The sequence below is a fragment of the Octopus sinensis genome, unplaced genomic scaffold (genome assembly GCF_006345805.1).
Source record: "Octopus sinensis unplaced genomic scaffold, ASM634580v1 Contig11471, whole genome shotgun sequence".
NCBI lineage: Eukaryota > Metazoa > Mollusca > Cephalopoda > Octopoda > Octopodidae > Octopus > Octopus sinensis.
This window is the reverse complement of record NW_021832378.1, coordinates 30,001-55,533: the sequence shown is the minus strand read 5'-3', so window position 1 is coordinate 55,533 and position 25,533 is coordinate 30,001. Positions and strand designations below refer to the sequence as shown.

General features: G+C 37.1%; 1 protein-coding gene across 4 annotated transcripts in view; it reads left to right on the top strand.

Annotated features, from left to right (window-relative positions):
- Window positions 1–25,533, top strand: part of LOC115228951 (serine protease svh-1-like) — an 88,910-nt gene that overhangs the window by 41,335 nt on the left and 22,042 nt on the right. For 3 of the 4 annotated variants that reach the window (XM_036499057.1, XM_029799396.2, XM_029799395.2), the window contains exons 18-25: window positions 2,611–2,702; window positions 4,432–4,576; window positions 6,063–6,173; window positions 7,116–7,266; window positions 11,345–11,523; window positions 18,719–18,826; window positions 23,051–23,192; window positions 23,890–24,119. In XM_036499057.1, coding sequence (XP_036354950.1) covers window positions 2,611–2,702; window positions 4,432–4,576; window positions 6,063–6,173; window positions 7,116–7,266; window positions 11,345–11,523; window positions 18,719–18,826; window positions 23,051–23,192; window positions 23,890–24,119 — 1,158 coding nt within the window. The remainder of the gene's footprint in view (window positions 1–2,610; window positions 2,703–4,431; window positions 4,577–6,062; window positions 6,174–7,115; window positions 7,267–11,344; window positions 11,524–18,718; window positions 18,827–23,050; window positions 23,193–23,889; window positions 24,120–25,533) is intronic. The other variant, XM_029799397.2, reaches the window with a different exon arrangement.

Genomic DNA, 25,533 nt, shown 5'->3' with positions numbered 1-25,533 from the left:
TTCTTTTCTATTATATATGTGATGTCTGCATTTACGTAAAAGTTTTTCCTATCCTTCATTTCTCACATCTGGATTTCACTTACAAAGGTTTCCTATTCAACTGCCTCAATGTCTCTTTTCCCCATTTATTTAAGAGCAAGAAAATAGTCTGGCCTTTCCTCAGTTGATGGCATTCTACTTCAGGTATTATTAGGTTTTTCATGAAGAAGAAAAAAAAAAGAAAAGCATGTGGATTTTAGGTTTCAATGGCCACCAGAGACTACTTATCAACCAGCAAATACATTCATCCATTCTTCTTCTTCAGTGAGCAAGCTCTCTTGTTCCCTTTGATATCACTACCACCTATCTCAGCCTTTAATATCCCGTGATCTACTGATAAAAAGATCACTACTTGCAATAGCAAACTAAAATAATTTAAGAATCATTTTATTCAACCAAACCCTTCAACGTGGTTCCCTAACATAGCCACAGTTCAATGGTTAAAATTAGTAAGAGAACAAAAAGATTAAAGAATTGAAAATGCAGATAAGTGAAAATCAACAATAACCTCCATTTCTATGTACAGCAATCTACAAATGAAAAGCTTTGCCTTACTCTAACCCTCATATCATTTTGTAATTGCTCTTCCACTAAGGTGACCATCATTCTCTGGGACTTTGATGAAACTATGATTTTGACTTTCCCCTCTTATTCATTCCCCAATGAACACCCTATAGACATTCAAAATGTAATATAGCATTCTATCAGTAGAAACAAGGCTTCCATTAGTCAAGACTGACCATATATCTGCACACCTATGTGCAAGCCATAGTAAAACTTTTTTTGGAGACTGGCAATTGTTTATGCATGCAGGTTTTTCCCTCCCCCTGACACTGATGCTTTTCCAAGGGACAGACCATCAACTTAAACCTGTACAGCTTGATACCAGTGTCATTACATTTGTCAGAATGCAAAAACATCACAGCAAATTCCGCAAAGTGTTTTGCTTGATCCTCTGACATCTCCATCACTCCACCAACATCAACGGAAATATTATTTCAGAAATTAACATCAATCAACCTTTCCTTCCTCCACTGAGATATCCAGTGTGCTTCTCTTAGCTTCACCTGAGCCTTATTTCTCTTTTGTACAGATGCAGATCCTTCCCTTGTATTACTGTGCTCACTTTCACTCATACCAAAACACTACTCATTGGGACACTGACTCCAACCCAGGTGACATGTCTTACCAGAACACTGTCTCAATTGAAGAGATATTCCTTCTTTCAACCAGCAGCTTCGATAGTATCTCTTTATGATACTATTCCTGCTCAGGTTATTGGCCACTCTAAGAGAATGTCTGACAATCCACTACTTCAACAGTTCTGAACAAAATGCAGTATTGTTCTCTATCACCAGCAATTCCCCTAAAAGACCCCTCTCCCACAACACTTTATACTCTGGAAATTTCAACACCAGCCTCTGCCATAATTTTCTTTCATGTAGCCATGTACCTGGGTCTACTGTCAATCACATATAAATAAAAACCCCATGCTGACAGAATAACATATCAGCTACCAATTGTTTCCAGGTGTCTTCCACCAGAATCCTTCCTGTGCTGCATAGTGACATCAGGGCCAAATTTTCTGGCCAAAAATTAAGTCCTATCCACCCTTATGATGCATGCTGTACATTCTTTTCATTTCTAGATTTCCTAAGAAGCACACTGCAACTCCCTTCTTTCTCTAAACCCTCTGAGGTAAGAACATCTGCCTTATCCTTCACTGAGGACAGAAAAAAAGCTTGCAGCCTCTGGTCAACTTCAGAAGTCAAATCTTTGGGAATTCTCAGATGTCCCAAGACGATCATTTCTACAATTTCTTTTGTTCAAAATCTTTTCTCACTAATAATTATTTATCCCCTCGAATATCATGCAACCCCTACCTCAGAGCCAAACTTGCACCATTCAACATGGCATTTAATTCAGCTGATGTGGTTGTAATCGTCTTTTTTCTTCACTTAGGTCACATCCTCTATCTCAACATCTATCTCTAAAACTGTCGTTGCTTAGCTACTAGCATCACATACCAACTCCCTCTCACAGGATCTTCCTTTCTCACCCCTTCCATGATGTCCTTTACCCCTTTATCATAGCAACTGACTTCTGGAAACAAACAACCTAATTAACTCTTAGAAGCAGGATTAATCTGAATAAACAGCAAAAAGTATATTCAAAATATCAGAAAATGAAATATAGTTTAGAGTTAAAGCAAATTATCCTTTAAGAGGAATATGACCAAGGCTAACAACTACATATTGTTTCTTTAATATCATCATCATCATCATCACCACCACCATCATCATCCAGTGTTTTAAATCTGGGTTTTGTCCCCATTAATGAGGGTGGCTGGATCTACCACAATGCCATAACAACCGCCCTCACACTATTTAGCCATTTTGACTGGTTTGGGGCATCCTCCTTACTCAAGCCATTTTGTTTCTTTAGTATGTCCTTCATATTTTTATTTACATTTAATTTTAAAATACGCCTAAGAATATATTTTTAATCAACTCTAGTATGAATTAACACTGAACAATAGCAATCATAAAATATTCTTTCTTTTTTTATTAGATTACACACTTGACAATTTTGAGAAACAAGATACAAACTTCATCATCGATTCATTTCCAAAGGAAGTGTATGTTCGCATACCACTGGAGACTGTAAATTCACTTATTATTTTCTTCAATTTTCTCTTTCTTAATTGAAAATGTGCTAGAGCCCATATACTTTTGACAAACAGAATCAATAGTTATATATCTGTATTAGATTTTTAGTTATACTGCTAGCTTCAATGTAAGTTATCTACAACTAACTTCATTGGACAAAAGGTCATATATGCTTGAAGTTTGTTTTCAAGACACTTACAGTAATACAGGTTTGCAAAACAGTAGAATGTTAAACTGGATACTTTACTGTGTCTTATTCAGAAACTCTTACGAGGGTGTCATCAATCTACTTAGTTTGTCACATGTAGTCATTCAGTCAAAAGACCAGAGTGTCATATAACTGCACATCTCATCTTTTGGCTAATTACCAGGGTGTAGTAGGTCTGTTCAATTATAGATGTTCTCCCTTAACAATAAGGCTTTGAATCTATACAAAAATGAACCATTATTAAAAGCATATGTGCTGAACAGCTAGGATTTCAATTAAAGTAGTGCACAGTTTTCAACTGACTGCACTTGCACAAGCAAGATGTTTCCAATTCTCTCCAACGTAGATGGTATATCTATAAGATCCTCATACTATTTATACTGTGAAATACGTTAGTGATAACTCATTTAATATATAGTCAAACTAATAAAGTATGCTTTATATCAAATGAAAGATATGGGATATTAATTTGAAGGGCAATTGTTAAAAGACATGCATTTTTTACGTCATACTACAGACTACAACTTACCCAATCAGTGTATTTATAACCTCCAGCCTACATTTGATCTCAAGATTCTAGTTTTCTAATTTGTTGAATAATGTTTCAATAAAGGAAAAATGAAAAATAGCAAATAGTGCAGGTATCAATCTAATTGATTGTGAATTCATAGTCTACTGCGGGTGTTTTACTATCTATAGGTAAAACACTTAGTCCTGCTAGCTTTGTATAACTTGACTGGAGAATGAGCATCAGGCCTTTGTGACAAAAGTTAACACTTCACAAACCAATGATCTATGAGAGTGATTGCAAATTATGGCTCTGAAGGATGTCTTTCTGGATGGCATGCCTAACAGTTTTTCAGTATTGTGGTTCACCTGATGATGAGTCATGTTTCACGCAGCCTGCTTCTCAAAAAAGATTGCCTATGTCTAATTCATGGACCCAATGGTCTATGATTTGTGAAAGGATCAACAAACCTATAAATAAATTAGTAGCTAACTGTAATTGGGTAACATAAGTTTTATTATCAATTTTTATGTGCCTCAACTATGTTATTCCAATATAGTGGCTACTAATTTAATAAACCCCTGAAAAATATTTTAAAATTCTGTCAGCTTTATCAAGATTGTTAAACACTCCAAATAATGTGTTTTGATTATCTTTTTACTACATTAAATCATTCTACTCTACTCTCGAGCTGGCAGAAATATTAGCACGCCAAGCAAAATGCTTAGCAGTATTTCATCTGTCTTTATGTTCAGAATTCAAATTCTGTCAAGGTCAACTTTGCCTTTCATCCTTTCAAGGTCAATAAATTAGGTACCAGTTGTGCACTGGAGTCGATCTAATCGACTGGCCCCCTCCCCAAAATTTCGGGTCTTGTGCTTAGAGTAGAAAAGATTTTACTCTACTCTTGTTTTAATATGTTTTCTATAAAATTTATCAAAATTATATTACTGCTACACTTCTTGAGATAAATTTTTTTGAAAATATTTCTGAATTTCTATCTTCAGTGTGCCAGAACTTGTTTATATCATCGAGAGTTTGTCTGTAAAGCATTCCATTATCGTGAGAATGGCAAGCAATGCAAGTTGTTTGATACAACAAAGAGTTTTAGCATTAGACCACTTTCCAGTGGATCTTATTATGTACTTTCACGTAAGGCCATCTTTGATTCTTCATTGTTACCAGGGAACATATTCAGTAATTAACATTGAGCTAAACTCTTTCAATACTAACCTGCCCAAAACTACTCCTGGTTCTATTCCTGCTTTAATATGATTTAAATTAATGTCTGCCATTAAAATCACATGTTAATTTCTGCTTCAAACTTCAGCTGTAAATTCATTGTTTTTAATGAAATTAATTGAAATAAAGGCAGTTTATTTCAACCGAAATATGGCAACAAAAGAGTTAAGTAAAAGAAAAGTTAATCATTATTTTCTCAATACATCAGCAACTGTTTATGTGTATTCAGAATGAAATATATTTTCTAGAAGTTGTGTTTTACAACAGAAAATGTCTTTTGCATCTTGACTTCAGAAAATATCTGTCTAAAAGACTGAGATTTAATACTGAAGGACTAAGGAGTTGCTTAGTTGAGCATTAGAGAATGATTGAATTGGTTGTGACTGGTGGTAATTGTGGTTATTGTTGAAGATTATAACACTCCACAGTATGGTCTACACTCATTCTAAAAATTTGCATTCGACCAGGAAGAAACCTTGCACTTTCTCCAAATGACATTTTGTGTTGGTTCAGAAACTGAAAAATTTCTGCAACTTCTTTTCTCCCAACACTTACCATTTTACCATGTAAATACCAAGCAATGCCTATCTTGTTACTTTGCCAAGCTTCAACAATGTAGATGAAGCAGTATCTTTTGTCTTGTACCATAAACAGATTTTTATAAAAAGTATTTTAACTAAATTTCTGGTTGTAATTTTATTTAAATATAGAGTAGGAATGTTCTTAATTCCTGAAACCAGAATTGGTTTCTGTTTCTGAGCTATGAACAAATCACTACTTATTCCAGTTTATTTGACTGACAAAAACAAGATCCACTCCCACTTCACAGTTGAGCAGGAAACTGCAGAAACAAGACAAAAAATATGTATAAAAGAATCATAAAAATATGTGGGTTAATTAGGGTGAGTTTCAGCTTAGCTGTATGGTATTTAGTTTGTTGCCTTAATTATCTAAATTTAATGAAGTTGACTTAGAATTTCCTATTATTGAAAATTGCAAAATAAATTCTATAAACCAAGTGTGGAACCCATCTTTAACTCCAGATAGAAGCCAATGTACAAGTTACAAACTGCAATTCCAAACTTTGAATTCATAGAATTAATGGAACAATAAATTTTATAGCTGAATGTCCTTCTTAGAATAATGACGTACTCAACCAAGGAACAGGAGTTATACTTATTTTCAGCAAGATGAATTAAAACTATAATCATAAAGTCTATATCTGTGAGTAGAATACAGTGTCAGTGATGAAGTTTGAATTTAATACATCTTGCCTTAAAGTTCTGTTTTTAAACTTTTCAGTTATTGTTATTAACTGGTGTCCAAATGTTTATTACTGTGTCTGTTTATACTTTTCCTTTAATTTTTTTTTTTTTTATGGTGTTGATTCTTGTAGAAAACTGCACTTCCACAGACTTCCAATGTGACAATGGAAGATGTATTCCAGGGGAAGAAAAATGTAATGGAAGGGATGACTGCAATGATTTTTCTGATGAACAAGACTGTGGTATGTAATATTTTATGAATATATATGTACGGCTGTGTGTATCTGTCTGTTTGTCTGCCTGTCTGTCTATCTATCTATCTATCTCACTTTCTCTTGCACACACACACACTCACATACACACACACTCTCTCTCTCTCTTTCTTTCTCTTTATATATATATATATATATATTCATCATCATCATCCTTGTCATCATCAGTTAACATCCGTTTTCTATGCTGTCTTGGTTTCCACAACTGGATGCCCTTCCTAATGCCAACCGTTTTACAGAGTATACTGGATACTTCTTACATGGTGCCACCACCTACATCGGTACATTTTACATGGCACCTTGGTTTTACAATACCAATTCTGTTGTAAGGCAGCAAGCTGGCAGAAATATTAACATGCCGGGCGAAATACTTAGCAGTATTTCTTCTGTCTTTACATTCTGAGTACAAATTCTGCTGAGGTCGACTTTACCTTTCACCTTTTGGGGGTCAATAAAATTAAGTACCAGTTGCATACTAGGATCAATCTAATTGACTGGGCCCCTCCCCCAAAATTTGGGGCCTTGTGCCTAGAGTAGAAAACAATACCAATTCTGTTATGGAGAATGGGTTTCCTTGAGTACAGCAATGTGCCACATACCGCAGTCCTCTGTCATATCTTTTGAATGGCACAGAGTTTTGAGATCAGCCTTCAATACTTCATCCCATATCTTCCTGGGTCTCCTTCATCCACAACTTCCATCCACTTTAAGTGTTCAACATTTCTTTATGCAACTGTCTTCATTTATCTGCATCATGTGACCAAACCAGAGAAGTTTCCTCTCTTGCACACTGACAGAAACAAGTAGCACACACACACACAAACACACACACCCATACATATTATAAGATGCATTCATTATTTTATATTTTTTATGCATTGTATTGGCATTTTTTTATTTTCAAAACAACAGGGGTTCCTGAAACGCTTGAGATTCGACTTGCAGATGGAGAAGAACATTCTGGAAGAGTAGAGATAAAATATCTTAATGAATGGGGTGTTGTGTGTGATGACAAGTGGGACATAAAGGATGCTAACGTTGTTTGTCGTATGCTTGGATACACGTAAGTAACCAACATTCATTCAAGATGCAATAGTACAAGATATGTAATAAATTTAGGACAGAAATAGTGATATGTTAGTTACCAATCACGCAATATTTGATACAAAACTGAATGATTACTCTCTTCTACTCTTTTACTTGTTTCAGTCATTTGACTGTGGCCATGCTGGAGCACCGCCTTTAGTCGTGCAAATCGACCCCAAGACTTATTCTTTGTAAGCCTAGTACTTATTCTATCGGTCTCTTTTGCCAAACTGCTAAGCTACGGAGACGCACCACCATCGGTTGTCAAGCGATGTTGGAGAGAGAAACACAGTCACACAAACATATACACACACACACACACACACACACACACACATATATATATATATATATATACATACATATATGTGACAGGCTTCTTTTCGGTTTCTGTCTACCAAATCCACTCACAAGGCTTTGGTCGGCCCAAGGCTATAGTAGAAGACACTTACCCAAGGTGCCACACAGTGGGACTGAACCCAGAACCATGTGGTTGGTAAGCAAGCTACTTACCACACAGCCACTCCTGCATCACTTACTGTAAAAAAAAAATTAATCCAGAATGGTTAATTTAATATCAAAATGATGACTAGCATATTTATTCTTGATTTGTTCTGGCAGATTCGTACATGAATATGCTAATCACTGTAGTATTTTGTCAATGGAGAATTTCTTTCAAACATATGTGTGTTCAGAATACACTTGATTCATTAATGTAAGAGAACTTTAAGACACCTGGTGCTTCATCATCATTGTGTCTCATCAGCTAAAGTTACCCTAGTCTAATGAATCTAACAAGAGTCTGTGGCTCTTGTTTATAAATTCAGCAAGCAAATTATTTGATTATGTCTGCTAGTGTTTGCCAACCAATAACAAATTATCGTGGACAGTTCAACAGTGAGAATCAGAATGATGACTTATATATTCGCTCCTAATTCATGAAATAAACATTCATCTGATGAAATACAACAGTGATTAGCATATTCATGTTTGGATCTGCCAGAATGAATTACGAATAAATATGTATCTTAATATCATTCTCTCAAAGTTATCTTGCTCCCGTAGATGTTGTACAAGAGTTCGGTAGATTTGTCCTCATTGTTGCATGGTTTCTTTCTCTTAAATTTTTCTCCTAGGCTTTGGGAGAGGTCACAATTGGTATCATTAATAAATTGCTGAAGGCGGCAAGCTGGCAGAATCGTTAGCATACCGGTTGAAATGCTTAGCGGTATTTTGTCTGCTGCTACATTCTGAGTTCAAATTCCACCGAGGTCAACTTTGCCTTTCATCCTTTCGGGGTCGATTAAATAAGTACCAGTTACACACTGGGGTCGATATAATTGACTTAATCCATTTGTCTGTCCTCTCTGAATTTAGCCCCTTGTGGGTAGTAAAGAAATAGAAATAGGTATTTCGTCTGCTGCTACGTTCTGAGTTCAAATTCCGCCAAGGTCAACTTTACCTTTCATCCTTTCGGGGTCGATTAAAGAAGTACCAGTTACGCACTGGGATCGATATAATTGACTTAATCCGTTTGTCTGTCCTTGTTTGTCCTCTCTGTGTTTAGCCCCTTGTGGGTAGTAAAGAAATAGGTATAATGTATAATGGCAATTTATTCGTCTTTAAGCACTGAGTTTAAATTCCACCAAGGTCAACTTTGCCTTTCATCCTTTTAAGGTCAATAAATTAAGTACCGGTCAAACATTGGGGTCAATGTAATCAACTTCTCCCCTCTCTCAAAATTTCAGGCCTTGTGCTTATTAATAAGTTAAACGATGATGATGATGATGATGATGTAACATAATTGGATAGACCAATTTATATATTAAACACATTGCTGGCAACTGGTATATTTATTTTATTGCTTGCAAGGGTACATTATTTTGTTTTGTTGACACAAAAACAAACAAAAATTAAGTATAATGCTGTATCCTACTATGTGTTAACAGTGCTTTAACTTTGATTTTATGATTATAGATTTTCTTTAGAATTCAGAGCCAGTACTGTAAGTCACAACATTTCACAAAAAAAAAATATGTCTATGTAAACAGTGTGATCAAAGATAGAAGTAAATAGGTAAAATTTTGCAGCCCAGTCCATTATGTGTAAATTTGTATTCTAAGTTGACACTACTTACAATTACATGGAATGAAAGAAGTTTGAAACTGTAAAATGTATTTTTTTAATCCTGAGGTGCTGAGAAATAGTTTTTCTAAAGGCTTGGAAACTTCTATAAGGAACTACTCCAGCATATCCACTTTTTATGAAATCCAGAAAAAATTGAATCACATGGATTTTAAAATCTTTATGACATCTTTCTGTAATGGTGTAAAAGTGTTTGATTATAACAATAACAACAACATCTCTCTTTTAGTTGGGATTATTGCTTTCATAGCAGGATCTGAACTCTTATTATGTATAAATAGGTACTTCATTATAGTTTGTGTGCTATGATAGAAATTCTATTATTACCTCCGCCTTAGTGAAGGTATTGATTTCATTCATGTTTGTTTGCCTGTGGACAAGATATCTCAAGAACTGCTGGATGGATTTGAAACAAACTTTCAGGGATGTTTGGCCTCATGACTGGCACAAACCAATTAGATTTTGGGATCAATCCAGTACCAGACAAGGATTCTGGATTATTTTTCCTGTTTCTCTTTACTTAATTTTTGAGAGCAGTTGAGTTCATTTTTAGTATTCTCATTTGTGAGAGCAGTCGAGTTTATCTCAGATATTCTCATTTCAAAAGTCGTCTCCAGCTAATTGTTGAGAGGACGTCGGTGTTGCCTTGGTGGAGATCCCTGAATGCTCTTGTTATGAGATTATAATTATCAAATATTAGAGAGTCAAATTCTGAGCATTGCAAAATTGATATAGCATAACATGTACAGACTAAAGATTTGCTAAGCAAACCATTATGACTAAAATAATTGTGAAAGTGTTATCTATCAATCTATCTGTCTGTCTGTCTATCTCCCTATCTATCTATTTATCTGCCTGTCTGTCTTTCTATCTCTTTATCTATCTATCTATCTAAAAATTTGATACAGAGAGTTACTTATTTGTAAAAAAAAATGTAACATGTGACTTTATTGACCGAGGTTACCGTGGTCTTTTCTGTAGGCTTCTCTTTCCACGTGTAAACCTCACCTGTCTTCCCCTTTACACTTTATATTGACATTTCTGTGATAACGATCCCTATTGATTGATTTTTTCTTTTTCCTTTTATTTCTATTACCCCACTTTTTTTTTGCTTTTGCTTTTCTCTTTCTTTCCTTTTACGATGCCTTTTGATCGAAAAGCAACCCCCCTTTTTTTATCCCAAAAAGAAAAGCTCTACCTTGTAATTTGTTCCGTCTGTGTGCAGCCTTGTGTGGCTAATAAAGAAACATATCTATCTATCTATCTATCTATCTATCTATCTATCTATCTATCTATCTATCTATCTATCTATCTATCTATCTATCTATCTATCTATTTGTCTATCTCTTTGTCTGTCTATCTATCTACCTATCTATCTATCTATCTATCTATCTATCTATCTGTCTGTCTGTCTGTCTGTCTGTCTGTCTGTCTGCCTGTCAACCTGTCTGACTATAAGTAAACATTATCTCAAGTCTAAGGACTCCTAGTTCTGGTTACCTGGTTACCATGCCATATAAGTGGTCGCAGTCACATCACTACCCCTGAATGGGGCACCAGACTGTCACAAAATTACTCTTTTACAGCTGAGTGTCCTAATGCACCGTGCAATGAAGTGTTTTACATAAGAACACAATAAACTGCCCAGTCCAGGAATTGAAACCATATCTTGTGATTGTGATTGCTACACCCTTGCAGCTAGGTCATGCACCTTCACAAATTCAGATACACATATACATCATCATCATCATCATCATCGTTTAACGTCCATTCTCCATGCTAGCATGGGTTGAGTGTGTGTGTGTGTGTGTGTGTGTGTGTGGGTGTGTGAGTGCGTGCGTGCTAGTGTGTATGTATATGTATATACACACACACACATATATATATATTCTTTTTTGTCTACTTATTAGAGCTGCAGTCAAAGCTATTCCTTTTTCCAATTTTGGACCTGGAAATGCAAACTTCTTACTAACCAATGTTGAATGTATAGGAAATGAAACAAGCTTGTTAGACTGTCCCAAAAGTCCATGGCGTCAGCACAACTGCAAAAGACATGAGACTGCTAGCGTCATTTGTAAATTAGACAAAGGTAAGATTGTTTTTGCATTGTATAAAAATTTGTACACTATCCTTATAAGAGAAGCTCTTGTATCAAATAAGTCGAATTGAATTACATTAAATTGTGTCTTCCTGTTTCAGTTGCAAAGGTCTATCTTCAGAAGAAAAGAACAGTCTAAGGTGTGTCTAGTGATGTAGGAACTGTTAATCCATTCAAACTCTTCTGTGTTTATGTAACAGCAACAGTCACCAGTCACTCTTCAAGTGTATGTATAATCATTGTCTCACGCTATGGTGTAAACCAGAGGTTCTCAGACTTTCTGGGGCACTGCCCCCACCTCATGGCCATATAATACCCTCAGCTCTCCCACCCCTATTTTTATGTATAAATAAATATTTTATATTTTACTAATTTATATATACTATGTGTCATTTGATATTTAATATAATATAATTTGTACACAATACTATAATATAAATTCATAGTATCACCCAATCCACAGCCTTCCTTCTAATGCCTCCTTTTTCTATAACCCCTCGCTGCACAACCCCCTTAGACATCAAGCTCCCACCTGGACCCTCTGTGGGGCAGGGCAGTAGCACCCACTTTGAGGACCTATGGTGTAAACCAACAACAAACACCCAGCTGTTGCTATAAACTGCTCCCCATTTGTAGTGTGATTCATTATATCAGTAGTAATAGTGACAGTTGCCCTTTAAGTGTTGCCAGCTGTCTGAGTGTTGGTGTAACCTTTGTAAACAACTCTCAGTTGTTGTTGTTGTAGGCCATTCACTATCTGTCGGATGCTGTCTTAGGAGCCACCAGTTCAACTTCTATCGACTGTTAATTTTTGGGTTGAAGCAGTGGATCACGGAGCCTCTTTATAAGTAAATTGCCAGTGTTATTCTCAGAGGCTAGGGGTACTAGGTCTGTGGGAAGACCATTCTTACGTTACAAGGATGTTTGCAAAAGGGACATGAAGGCCTGCAACATCAATATTAGCAATTGGGAAGCAGTTGCCAGCAACCGTGGAGATTGGCGACGTACTGTAAAAGAGGGAATACAAAGGAGTGACAGAGAGAGAGGGGAGAAATGGAAAGACAAGAAAAGACATCAACAAGAAACTATGACATTACAACCAGCCAGGAACAGTCTTCGCCATATTTGTGGCACCTGCTAGAGGGAGTGTTTGTCCAGGATAGGACTACACAGCCACAGCAGGAAATGTATTAGGAGATGAAATGTAAAAGCCGGACTAGATTATTTTATGTGCAACTCCATTGTCTCCTGAGACAAAAAGGATGCCAACCAACCGTTCTCAGAGGCTAATGTGGAGGCATCTATCTCCTTGGTGGTGTTTCCACATCTGGCTAGGTATTTGCTGAAGGAGGATGTGTTTGTGATGATAGGCTCCTCAATTCAGACCTTGAGTGGTCATGTTATGCTACTGATGTATGTAGTTGTCACATCTGGAGCATTGTATTAGGTGTATCATGCATGTACGTAAACACATGTTAGAGTCAAGAATGGGGCAGTTTGTTAGGGTTCAGGGATATTAATAGGTGTTCACATAGGGATGGTCCTGAATGGGCCTGTGAATATTTCCCTGCAGGCAGCCTTGTAGATAATGGAGGTGGTTTCTCACTGAAGTGGGAAATCTTCAGGAAACAGGCTTTAGAGAGATATGTCTTGGAATGTTTAGCTGGTCTATGTTTTTGTGTGGAGTTAGAGACAGATGTAGGATATTCGTTGGCCCCCAAGTGTCTTTAGGAACTGAGTAACATGTGCATCCTGGATGAAAATGCAGACTTTTTACCAAGCAATTTTGAATGTTTAGCAACTGAAACAAGCTCCTTCTGCAAACATCTGACCAGATGTAGCAATACCACTAAGGAGATAGATGCCTCCAATTTAGCCTCTGAGACTAACACCAAAAATTTACCTATAAAAGAGGCTCTGCTGATCCACCACTTCAACCTGAAAATTAACAGTTGATTGGAGTTGATCCAGTGAATGGCCTACAACAGCATCCGAGATTTGTTTATACCAACACTCGGTCAGCTGTCAACACTTAAAGAGCGGCTGGCATTACTACTACTACTGCTGATATAATACCATCACACTAAGAATGGTGAGTAGCTTATAGCAATAGCTGGATGTTTGTTTGTTTACACCAAAGCATGGGTCATTGATTATACCTACGTTTGGAGAACAATTGCTGCTGTTACATAAATGCTGGGAAGTTAGAATGGATTAAGAAATCCTACATAACTGGACTTTTCTTAGACTGTTCTTTTCTTCTGAAGATGGGCCTTTGTGCCTGAAATATAAAGGTTTTATTAAACTTTCCACATTGTCAAAAGCTGTCTATTTTCTCTCTTTTTATATTCTTCAATATTACAATGCTTCTAGTGAACTACAATGCTCTTATGCTTCTTCCTATCACTCATACTGGATATTAATTTTACTCATTAGCGAGTGAATTGAAGTGAGTGGACTGGTGCTTATTTTATTTCCAACAGAAAATAATCATCAGTAAAAATAATGAAGTCAGTTGAATTTCCTTCTCCAAAACTTGTGGGTTTGTGTCCAAGTAAGAACCATTCATCATCATCATCATCATCATCATCATCCTCATCATTGTTTACCATTTGATTTCCAGGCTGGCATGGGTTGGACAGTTTGATTGAGGATGGCAAACCAGGATGCCGCATCAGACTCCAGTCTGATCTGGCAAGGTTTCTACAGCTGGATACCCTTCCTAATGCCAACCACTCTGAGAGTTTAGTGGGTGCTTTTTATGTTCCACTGGCATGGGAGCCAGTCATGTGGCATTGGCTATGACCATACTCGAACAGTGCTTTTTTTACATACCACCAGCACAGGACCAGTCAGGCAGCACTGGCAATGACCACACTCAAATGGTGCCTTTTATGTGCCACCTGCACAGGGACCAGTCCAGTGGGACTGGCATTGATCACAATCAAATGGTGCTTTTTACATGCCACCAGCACAGGTGCCAGTAAGGTGGTACTGGCATTGGCTGCGACAATGATTTCACTTGACTCAACAAGTCTCCTCAAGCACAGTATATTGCCCAATGATTGAAGGCTACTCTTAAATGGGCTGGTTATGTGACACTGGTCTCACTCGGTTTTCCAGGTCTTCTCAAACACAGCATATCTCCAAATGTCTCAGTCGCTTGTCATTGCCTCCGTGGGGCCCAACATTTGAAGGCCGTGTTTCATCACCTCATCCCAGGTCTTCCTGGGTCTACCTCATCCACAGGTTCCCCCCACTGTTAGGGTCTAACACTTTTTCACACAGCTGTCCTCATCCATACACAACACATGAACATACAGTGCAGTTGTCTCTCTGGCACACCACACCTGATGCTTTTTATGTCCAACTTTTCTCTCAAGGCACTTACACTCTGTCATGTATGCACTGACATTACCCATCCAGCAGAGCATACTAGCTTCATTTCTTGCAAGCTTATGCATGTCTTCAGCAGTTACGGCCCATGTTTCACTGCTGTATAGTATGGCAGTTCACACACATGTGTCATACAGTCTACCTTTCACTCTGAGTGAGAGGATCTTTGTTACCAGCAGATGTAGGAGCTCTCTGAACTTTGCTCAGGCTATTCTTATTCTAGCAGCTATACTCTCAGAACATTCACCCCTGCTACTGACTTGGTTACCTAGGTAACGGAAGCTATCAACTACTTCTAGCTTTTCCCCCTGGCATGTGATGAAAGCTGTTTTCTGCACATTTTCAGTGTTTATTGCCCCTGTGCATCTGCCACACACAAAAACTATCTTCTCAGTTAATCTTCCTCTAATATTGCTGCACCTGTTATGTGTCCATAGCTTACACTGGGTACATCTTATGGAGTTTCTACATATGCCTTTTCTACAGATTGAGCAGGGCCATCTACCTGAAGGGATTTGTGATTTGTCTGCCTTCCTACTTACTTAGACTTTAGTTTTTGCTAGATTGACACTAAGGCCCTTCAATTCTAGACCTTGCTTCCACACTTGAAATCTCCAATGATGTTCAGTATTTCCTTTGTCTGGTTCATACTTAAACTCTGTTATTGAGTTTGGAACATAATCTGGTGAGAATATTTTTTTCGGCATTTCCTGATGACTTACTCTTCATTAATTGCAGCATTTGTTGCTGAATATAGTAATTGTTATTGTTGTTGCTTCTGCTGTTGTTCTTGCAGTTGCAGCTGCTGCTGTTGTTCTTTCAGTTGCTGTTGTTGCTGTTTTTACAACTCAGGCAAACCGACCAACAATTTTTTTTTCCAGTAAAATTCACACAAAAAAGACTTTTGTGAGTTTGTTAATTCCTCATGAGTTTGTTAATTCTTTGTCAACACTGATGTAATCTTTAATGTCAGATTGTTATAATGCCCACTTCAGTATAGTTAGTTAGACCAGTAAAGACACGACTATCTATGTCTATTTCATATGCTCTCTTTATACTGACTGATGTCACCTTGTTTATAGCGACTAGCACATACCACTTGACACGTGGGAGCGTGTACCATTATTACTATTATCCCAACAACAATAACCCAGGACATCTGCTAAGCCAGACCCTTTCACAGTTTATTCCAGAGCCCCTGTTGCCATTGATTATATAATTGTTATTATTGTTATTAATTTTCATTGAATGTGGTTTGCCTTTTAGAGCCTTCCAAAGGTAAAGAAAAAAAAGGTGAATGATGACAACAATGTTGGTATGCCAATTGATGCATGTGCATGATGCTTTTTAAAGTGAGGAGAGGCCTTGTACACAACCAATTCCACTCTCTGAGCAACGGTAACAAATACCCCAAAAGAAAGACCTAGACAACATTATTGGCTGCCATTGAGCTGCAGGTTATACATCAGAGTTTTCCTTCTCCTAAACTGGTTTCCAGACAAGGATGAGGGATCTCTCACTCCCAGTAATGTGATACGCCATGCCTACATTCTCATTCTCATGGTTCTCTGCTGAGTGAACCTGTTGTGCCTTCTAATTGTTGAAAATATGTCGATCCTCTGTGCAGCCACTGTGTTTTCTGCACCAAAGACACCAATTTGTTGACGATTGCTGCAGAAACAGCTACTTTCCAGGAGAAATAGCTGGATTAAGTCTATATACACAGTATTGGAAGGCTGTTGTGTCTGGTCACTCGTGAGCTCCACTGGTAACATGTAATCTAATACAATCTGCTGCATCGTTGGGTTGTCAGTAACTAAACTGGCAATTCCACTAAGCTTTGGACATCCTGCAGGCTGAAAGGCAAGCCAGATGCACACACACATGCAAGCTTCTTTCAGTTTCTCTCTAGAAAATCCTTTCACAAGATGGTTGGCCTGAAGCTATAGTAAAAGACACTTAAAAGAGGAAGTAGAGCAATGGGCAGGAGATTTTTGAAGAGCATGCATGATCATGAGTATGCATGAGTGCAGGGTGTGGGGGCAATTAATTTGCTGTTTATAGTGAAAGGTTTGCTAATGGAAAGGAGCTAACTCCTGGTTTTGACCAGTGGAACTAACCAACATATATTTTCTATATTTGTAAGGGCAAGAAGAAAATACTTAGCTTTTAGAGTTCAGGTAGACTCTTGGGTGGAGTGTATTCTTCTACATAATCCTTTTCTCTGTTAAACAAAGTCTGCACCTTCTACTACTATTGAGGAAAGGTCTGAATTTCTCCAGAAATCTCCAGTAATGTTCAGTATTTACTTTCAATAGCCATACGTATTTTGCCAATGTTGTGACATTAAGTCTCACTTGGATTTTAAAAGATGACCTGTGATTACTGAGACTGACTTTAAAGAAACCTTCTATTGCATCCACATATTTCTATACTTGGTTTTGATTGAACAAACCTAGGATCATAGACACACAGACTATGATCATCCCATTTGAATATCTGTGTAGAGGCTCTCTTATATTGGTTTGCAGCTAACTGGGTAGTTTAAATATCTGATAGGGCAATCATTACTGATTCTTGTTCTTATGCTAATATATTTGTTAAAAGGATTGCTGTTGATAAATTGTTAAGCTGTTGCCTTACAGCACTAAAGATTGCAATTTGTTAGATATAGAGGAATTATATACTATTTGTCTCAGTCAGCATGATGACTGACATACTACTAATGCTTATTTTATTAGCCAATGAAAGTGCCTTGACCTGTTAAAAATAGCAGCCAAATCTCCTCCAAAGCACTCCTGACTAATAAAAAAAAAGGCCACGTTGAACAATATAATTCTAGATATGTGAAAGATGGGATGACCAAGGTTGGAATACCTCTGTTTATAGGTTTGCTCAATAAAGGCTGACCTGAGAACTAAACAACAATAACAATCTGTTTTACAATCACATTTGTCTAGAAATTCTGTCTAGCTCCTCCATATACTAAGTTAGCAAAAGATAAAGCCAATATGCTTATCAATGGTTCAAAAATTGCTAGTCTTTGTGCTCCAAAAAGTAAACTTATGAACTGAGATGGATAATATGGCCTGATCTGACCACACAGCATTAGTGAAATTCAAAATAATATCAGAAATATAAGCAAACTGAAAACATAATCAAAATATTTGCATTACATTTGTATTTGGAAAGATACTCAACCAATGATGTGAAGACACATGGTTAAGTTGTTAGGGGTGTTCAGTCCACAATCATAAGGTTGTGTGGATCAGTTCCTGGACTGGGTGGTATGTTGCATCCTTGAGTTGGGCACTTTGGTTCACTTTTTCCCAATGTATACACTATAATGCATACCAACCAGAACAGCACAGCCTTCTCTTTCCTCAGCATTCACATCCTGGTTGGACTCCTAGGTTAAGTGTAACAGCACTGAGAAGGTATCTATGTCTGCTTACCATTATGTATCTACCTAAAACAATTAATGAACGCATGCTACATGTTACCAAGCCATATTTGCTCACGAGTGACGACTGGCTAAAATGTACTCTACTAAACCAATACTACTAATACAGAATTATTAGGTGCAAAATTCTTTAAAAAGATCAACACAATTTTAAATTAAATATAATTGTGTATAATAACTCTATATTTTAAAAATATTTATTAACACATAAGATATTTATGTTTTTATGATATATAAACTCCACTTGTTATCACATTTTTGAAATTTATCTATATTGAAGAAATAATTTACTTATTACTTTGATGGGGCTTTTTTTGTATATTTCAGGCTGCCCCCCAAATCAGTTTGAATGTGCTAATTCAAAGTGTCTAGAAATAGACCGTATATGTGACACAGTTGATAATTGTGGTGATAACAGTGATGAAAAATATTGCAGTGAGTATAATTATGATATCTAAACATACAAACATTATCTATTCTCTTCATTTATGAAAATGGTTAAAGTAGCTGATATGGTACCAGGTTCAGTCCCATTGCATGGCACCTTGAGCAAGTGTTTTCTACAATAGACTTCAGCCGACCGAAGCCTTATGAGTGGATGGATTTGGTAGACAGAAACTGAAAGAAGCCTGTCATATGTATATATATATATATATATGTATATATCTATATATGTGTCTTTGTGACTGTGTTTGTCCCCACCACCACTGCTTGACAACTGGTGTCAGTGTGTTTATGTCTATGTAACTTAGTGGTTCAGCAAAAGAGACCGACAGAATAAGTATTAAGCTTAAATAATAAGTCCTGGGGTTGATTTGTTTGTCTAAAAATCCCTTCAAAGTGTTGCTCCAGCATGGCCGCAGTATTCTGACTGAAACAAGTAAAAGAATAGGTATAAAAGTTTTATCTTAGAATGAAGACTACATCAATATCTAAGAATGTGGTCACTATGTAAATGATTTTACCTTTTATATAGATTTATAGAAAAATTTCAAAGCCGATACATACATTGGACCAACTATTCCATGTATACTTTACTTTCACGTTCTCTTACTGCCAGTCATCACCTCTAACTCCTCTAGTATATACATAGACAATCCAACCATCCCAAAAACATTATTAAAAACCTAATGAGGAACATATTTCTAAAACTTTCTCCTTTATCTTCAAATGTAAAAATACTAAATAAAATAGCAACTCCATATAATGAAGCTCTCAAGAATAATGGTTGCAAAGAAAAAGTGCAATATAAAAACAATAAACTTCCCACAATAAATAAGAAAAAGTATGAATAGAAAAAGGAAAATCATTTGGTTTAGTCCCACCCTTCAACATGCAAGTCTCCACACCAATAGCTAAATTATTTTTCAAAATATTGCAGAAACACTTCTACCCTAACCACAAGTACTACAAACTAATACACAAACACTGTAAAATTGTCATTGTCTACAAAGAACAACTTTGAAAAAAACTGCAGCTAATTACAACCAACAAAAATTGTTTAAAAGGGAAAACCTAAATCACACACATAATAACAATGGCAATTTCAGAACATCTTTATCCTGTACTTTTGAAGGAAATTGTCTCTCAAGCAATATTATCTATAATGCAACACTACCCATGAACACAACACCAGCTATTATATCTACATATATAGGATCTTCAGCAAACCTGCTCAAGATATGATACAATCATCACACACACTTTTTATAACCCAAAGAGCAAGAATGATACATCACTCTCCAAGAATATATGGACATCAAAATAAAAAGTACTTTATTCAGCATTAACTTGAAAATACTGTCTCACACACACAATCATACTGAAGTAATAACAAACCCTACCAACTTTGTACATAACAAAACTGTCCCAAGAATGGGAACATGAAACTCTGAGTAACAGCTTTTGTTATATTTCTGCTGCTTTTAAATAAAGTATATATATATATATATATATATATATATATATTAGCCTGCTCGCTTAGCCAGCGGGGTGGCGTCATTTAAGGCTAAAACAATGTGAAGCGCATTGTGACCAGCGATGTGTAGCATCATCTGAAGGTCTGGTCGGTCACGTGATCACGTGATATATATATATATATATATATAGTTATAGTTATAGATATAGTTATATAGTTATAAAAAAATGTTCAGGGGAATTTCAGAGAATTTCAACAATTTAAATAAATATATATTCTGCCATGGATCAATGTATATCAGTTTCAACTCAATATATTTTTTATACCTTTGCATCTCGGGTTTTTGTATCTGAACACTTCAAACTACTGCCTGTACAATAAACAAAGAAACTTTACTACATATCTAAGAGTATAATAAGTGCTTTTACATCCCACTGGTACAGGTACCAGTTGCGTGATAAGAGTATCTGCCATGACTATCATTTGATGAGTCTTCTTCTCAAGCATGACATATTACCAAAGGTATTTGTCATTGCCTCTATGTGGTCCAATGCTCAAAAGGTGCTTTTTACGTGTCACCAGCATAGGTGCCAGTTATGCAACACTGGCATCAACCACATTGCTTCCATGAGGCCCAATCTCAACAGGTGATTTTTATGTGCCATCAGCATCCACTTGGTTTGATGGATTTTCTTCTCAAGCATGTGGCATATTGCCAAAGGTCACGGTCATTTGTCATTACTTCTGTGAGGCCCAACAATTGAAAGGTGCTTTTCACATGCCACCAGCCACAGGTGCAAGTTATGCAACACTGGCATTGGCCATATTGCCTCCATGAGGCCAAACACTTGGAAGGTGCACTTTTACATGACACTGGCATTAGCCATAACTACAATTTCACTTAGCTTGACAGGCCTTCTCAAACACAGCATGTCACCAGAAGTCTCAGTCATTAGTCATTGCCTCCATGAGGCCCAACATTCAAAGATCATGCTTCACCACTTCATTTCATGTCTCCCTGGGTTTACCTCTTTCACAGGTTCCCTCCATGGTTAGAGATCGGCACTTCTTTACACAACTGTCCTTGTTCATATGCATCACATGACCATACCAGTGTAGTCTTCTTTCTTGCACACCACATCTGATGTCTCGTATGCCTAACTTTTCTCTCAAGACACTTATACTTTGTTATAACTGCACACTGACATTGCACATCCAGCAGAGTATACTAGCTTCATATCTTTCAAGCCTATGCATGTCCTCAGTGGTTACACCCCATGTTTCATTGTCATGTAGCACAACTGTTTGCACACAGGCATCATACAATCTGCTTTTCACTCTGAAGGAGAGGCCCTTTGTTGCCAGCAGAGGTAGGAGCTCTCTGAACTTTGGCCAGCCTATTCTTATTCTTGCAGCTACCCTCTTGGAGCATCCACCTCTGCTACCGACTTTGTCACTTAGATAACAGAAGCTATCAACTATCTCTAGCTTACCCACCTGGCATTTAATGGAGTTTATTTTCAGTACATTTTTAGTGCTTATTGTACATGTTCCCAGGTAATCCTCCTCTGATATTGCTGCATCTCTTATGTGACCAAACACACACACACACACACACACACACACACACACGCATGGGGTGCTCAGGCTAAATTTGATAGTTTGCATAGCAGGAAAAGAAAACACTCTCCCATCCAAAAATAAAAGAATTTTAAAAACTGAAAAGATATCATTTTGATTATGGCTAGAAGAAAACATTTTATTTAGAGTAACCACTCTCAGCTTCTATCACAGCCTCAAGATTGCACTGGAACTTGAAACATACATTCCTCACAGTGTGTCTGAGAAAATCCTTGATGTTAGCAACCAGCTCAACCTTGGTGTTGCAGGGTGAGCAGTTGGTGTCTTTCTTAGCCATGCCTTATGCATTACAATCAGGGAAATTAGGTGGCCAGGAAATGGGGCTGGTGAAGTAATAGAAATTCTTTTTCTTTTTTTCTTTTACTTGTTTCAGTCATTTGACTGCGGCCATGCTGGAGCACTGCCTTTAATCGAGCAACTCAACCCCGGGACTTATTCTTTGTAAGCCCAGTACTTATTCTGTTGGTCTCTTTTGCCGAGCCGCCAAGTGATGGACACATGAGCATACCAGCATCGGTTGTCAAGCAATGCTAGGGGGACAAACACAGACACACAAACATACACGCACACATATATATACATATATACGACGGGCTTCTTTCAGTTTCCGTCTACCAAATCCATTCACAAGGCTTTGGTCGGCCCGAGGCTATAGTAGAAGACACTTGCCCAAGGTGCCACACAGTGGGACTGAACCCAGAACCATGTGGCTGGTAAACAAGCTACTTACCACACAGCCACACTATTTCTGACTCTGGAGGTATGGCAAGGAACTGAATTCTGCTGTGATACATATAACCTTTGAAAAGCAATCCTCTCCAGTCAGGGTTTACCCACAGTCTCTAGCAGCTTCATATAGCCATTTTAATTGAGCCTAAAGCCCTGTTCAAAAATGTGAAGTTGCATGATATCATCCTCACTTGAAACACACCCAAAGATTATTACAGTTTGGTTGAACTTTGTTTTCAAGATGTCCATGTCATGTTTTACAGCGTTTACAGTGTTCACAGAGCATTGAGCATTGTGCAGAAGTCATGATATATATTTACATATAATTTAAAGATACCACTGCAATTATTTTTTTCTGTTACTTATTACAGCTGCTTCAGTGAAATTAGTCAACGGTACTAACCCTAGTAATGGAAGGATTCAAATAACCATCAATAACATTACTGGTACTATATGTGATGACAATTTTGACAACATAGATGCCATTGTCGTTTGCAGGCAGCTGGGATATAAGTAAGCAGTTCATTTAATTGATATCTTTCTTTGTCTAATTTGTATCTAATCATTACTATTTTATACTGTTTTATTTTGAGTAAAAGGGTAAAGCTTCTTCCAAAGTTATATAGATACATAGAGCCAGTTTCCCAGATTTTCTAGCATACATACTCTCCACTGGACAGGACACTGGTCTATCACAGAAATAATTTTTGTTGGCTGAGTGGACTTGAGCAACATAAAATGAAGTCTTTGTCTGTTTCAGGAACTGAACACCACAATCTTAAAATCATGAATCTGACAACCATACTATTAAGCCATACACCTCCCTAACCTTCCTGAATCATATAGAGTCATAGGGCTAGTTTCCCAGATTCTGTGGTGTAATACCCTCAACAGGATACTGATCCATTGCAGGATTAACTCATTTTTGCCAGCTAAGTGGATTACAGCAACATGAAATGGTTTTGCTCAAGAACAAAATGCATTGCCTGGTCCAGGAACTGAAACCACAATCTTATTATCATGAGTCCAACTCTCTAACCACTTGGCCATATGGTCTCAGAATGTTCCTTGTAAATTTGAACAGTTATTTGTAACAGAAGGAAGATTCTTTTACGTGCCGTTTATTTAAATCTTGGCTTTGTTTCTATTACACCTTTAGTTATTTTGTACTGATTTTGTTATTATATCCCATGTCTTAATGTCTTTCTAGATCAGGTATTGCTTTGCCAGGAGGTACCTATGGAAAAGGTAATGGTATTATTTGGTATGATGAGGTCAATTGCTTTGGCGATGAAGATAGCATTGAATTTTGTGAGGGAAATCCTAAGGGTGAACATGACTGTGACCACACAGAAGATGTTGGTATACAATGTTACCGAGATACTATAACAACAACTACTTTGCCTACAACAACCAATGTAGCATCAACAACCACTGTGGGTAAGTAAAAATGATAGTGTTGTACAATATTACACAGTGAATGCATTTTCTTATATCCTGATACAATCACAATGGCAGTACAGATTAAATTAAGTTCCATTGATGAGGTTTAATGAGACTGAAATACATTAGGGGCTGTCACTATGCTATCAAAGATCAGATTCACTTTCTACAACATTCTATTTTTAATTATTCTTAATTTAATTTTTGTGGATTTAAATTCCACCATTATCTCCTCCCTAGTTATTAAGACAATGATTTTCTTCCCCCTCACTGCAGATGTAATTTTAATTCGTTAGAATTTCTCGACTCACTGCAGTCAGTATGTAAGTGCCCACTAAACTGTTTGTTTTTTATACTCTGGTGTCTCTGGGAATCCCTCTCCCATAGAAATTTTTTACAAGTTACAATGCAACTCATAAAAATCCTATGTAACTCTGTAGTCAGTCTCAGATATAGCAATAACAGACTATGCTCTGTTTAAGAACAAAACATATCCAAATTTGTCTCTAGATGTCAAAGATCAAACACATTCTTAGCTGTATTCTTCTTTTAATTAAGTTAAATTCATGGATTTATACCCCTTGATTATTTTGACAAGAAATAATCATCAAGTTAATATTTTTTTTTTAGTTAATATAGCCCACTACATTTAGTATGTTAGTGCCAACTGAACTATATGACATATGTATTTACAACATATTTGAATGCAAACCACAATTGACTTGCTTTTCAATTCTCCAAAGTCAATTAAAAAAATTACTAAGTCATTAACTATATCACATCTCCTCCAAGACCAAAATTGGTTTGCAGTTGTAATGTGAGGAACAAAGCAAGGTTCACCGACCCCTCAGTGTCGGCTGTCCAGCTATGTTAAAGCCAAGACGTACCCTACTCATGTTGCCTTTCACTAGTGGCTACTGCTAAAGCCCTGTCTTACCCTCACATTCACGCATACCCATTCATCACGACTGCCCCGAGGGCAAAGAGGACTAGACTGGTCTTACTTCCTTCACTTCATCACTCCCTCTTCTTCTTCCAGTGGGGGCCCCTCAGCCATTGGCATCACTGTCCTTTCCTTCTGGTTCACCCCATCCCTACATGGCCCCCGGATCTCAAAAATCACCTCCTCACTTCACTCCATGTTGAAATCTGCCGTTCACCCAAGTAGAGGTCTCACTTGGTGTGATCTCTGCAGCGATGGAGCTTCACTTGCTTCCTCTCTTCCACCTTCATCATCCAATGAAGTGACAATTCTGCAAACATCCAAGACATGACACAGCATTCCATCCACAGAGACATTATTTTTGGAATTAACAGCCATCACTGTTCCACTGCTCCACTGCTATGTGCAGTGTGCTTTTTGGGGCTTGACCCAGACTTCCTCTCCTACCTACATGAAGGCAGGCTCTTT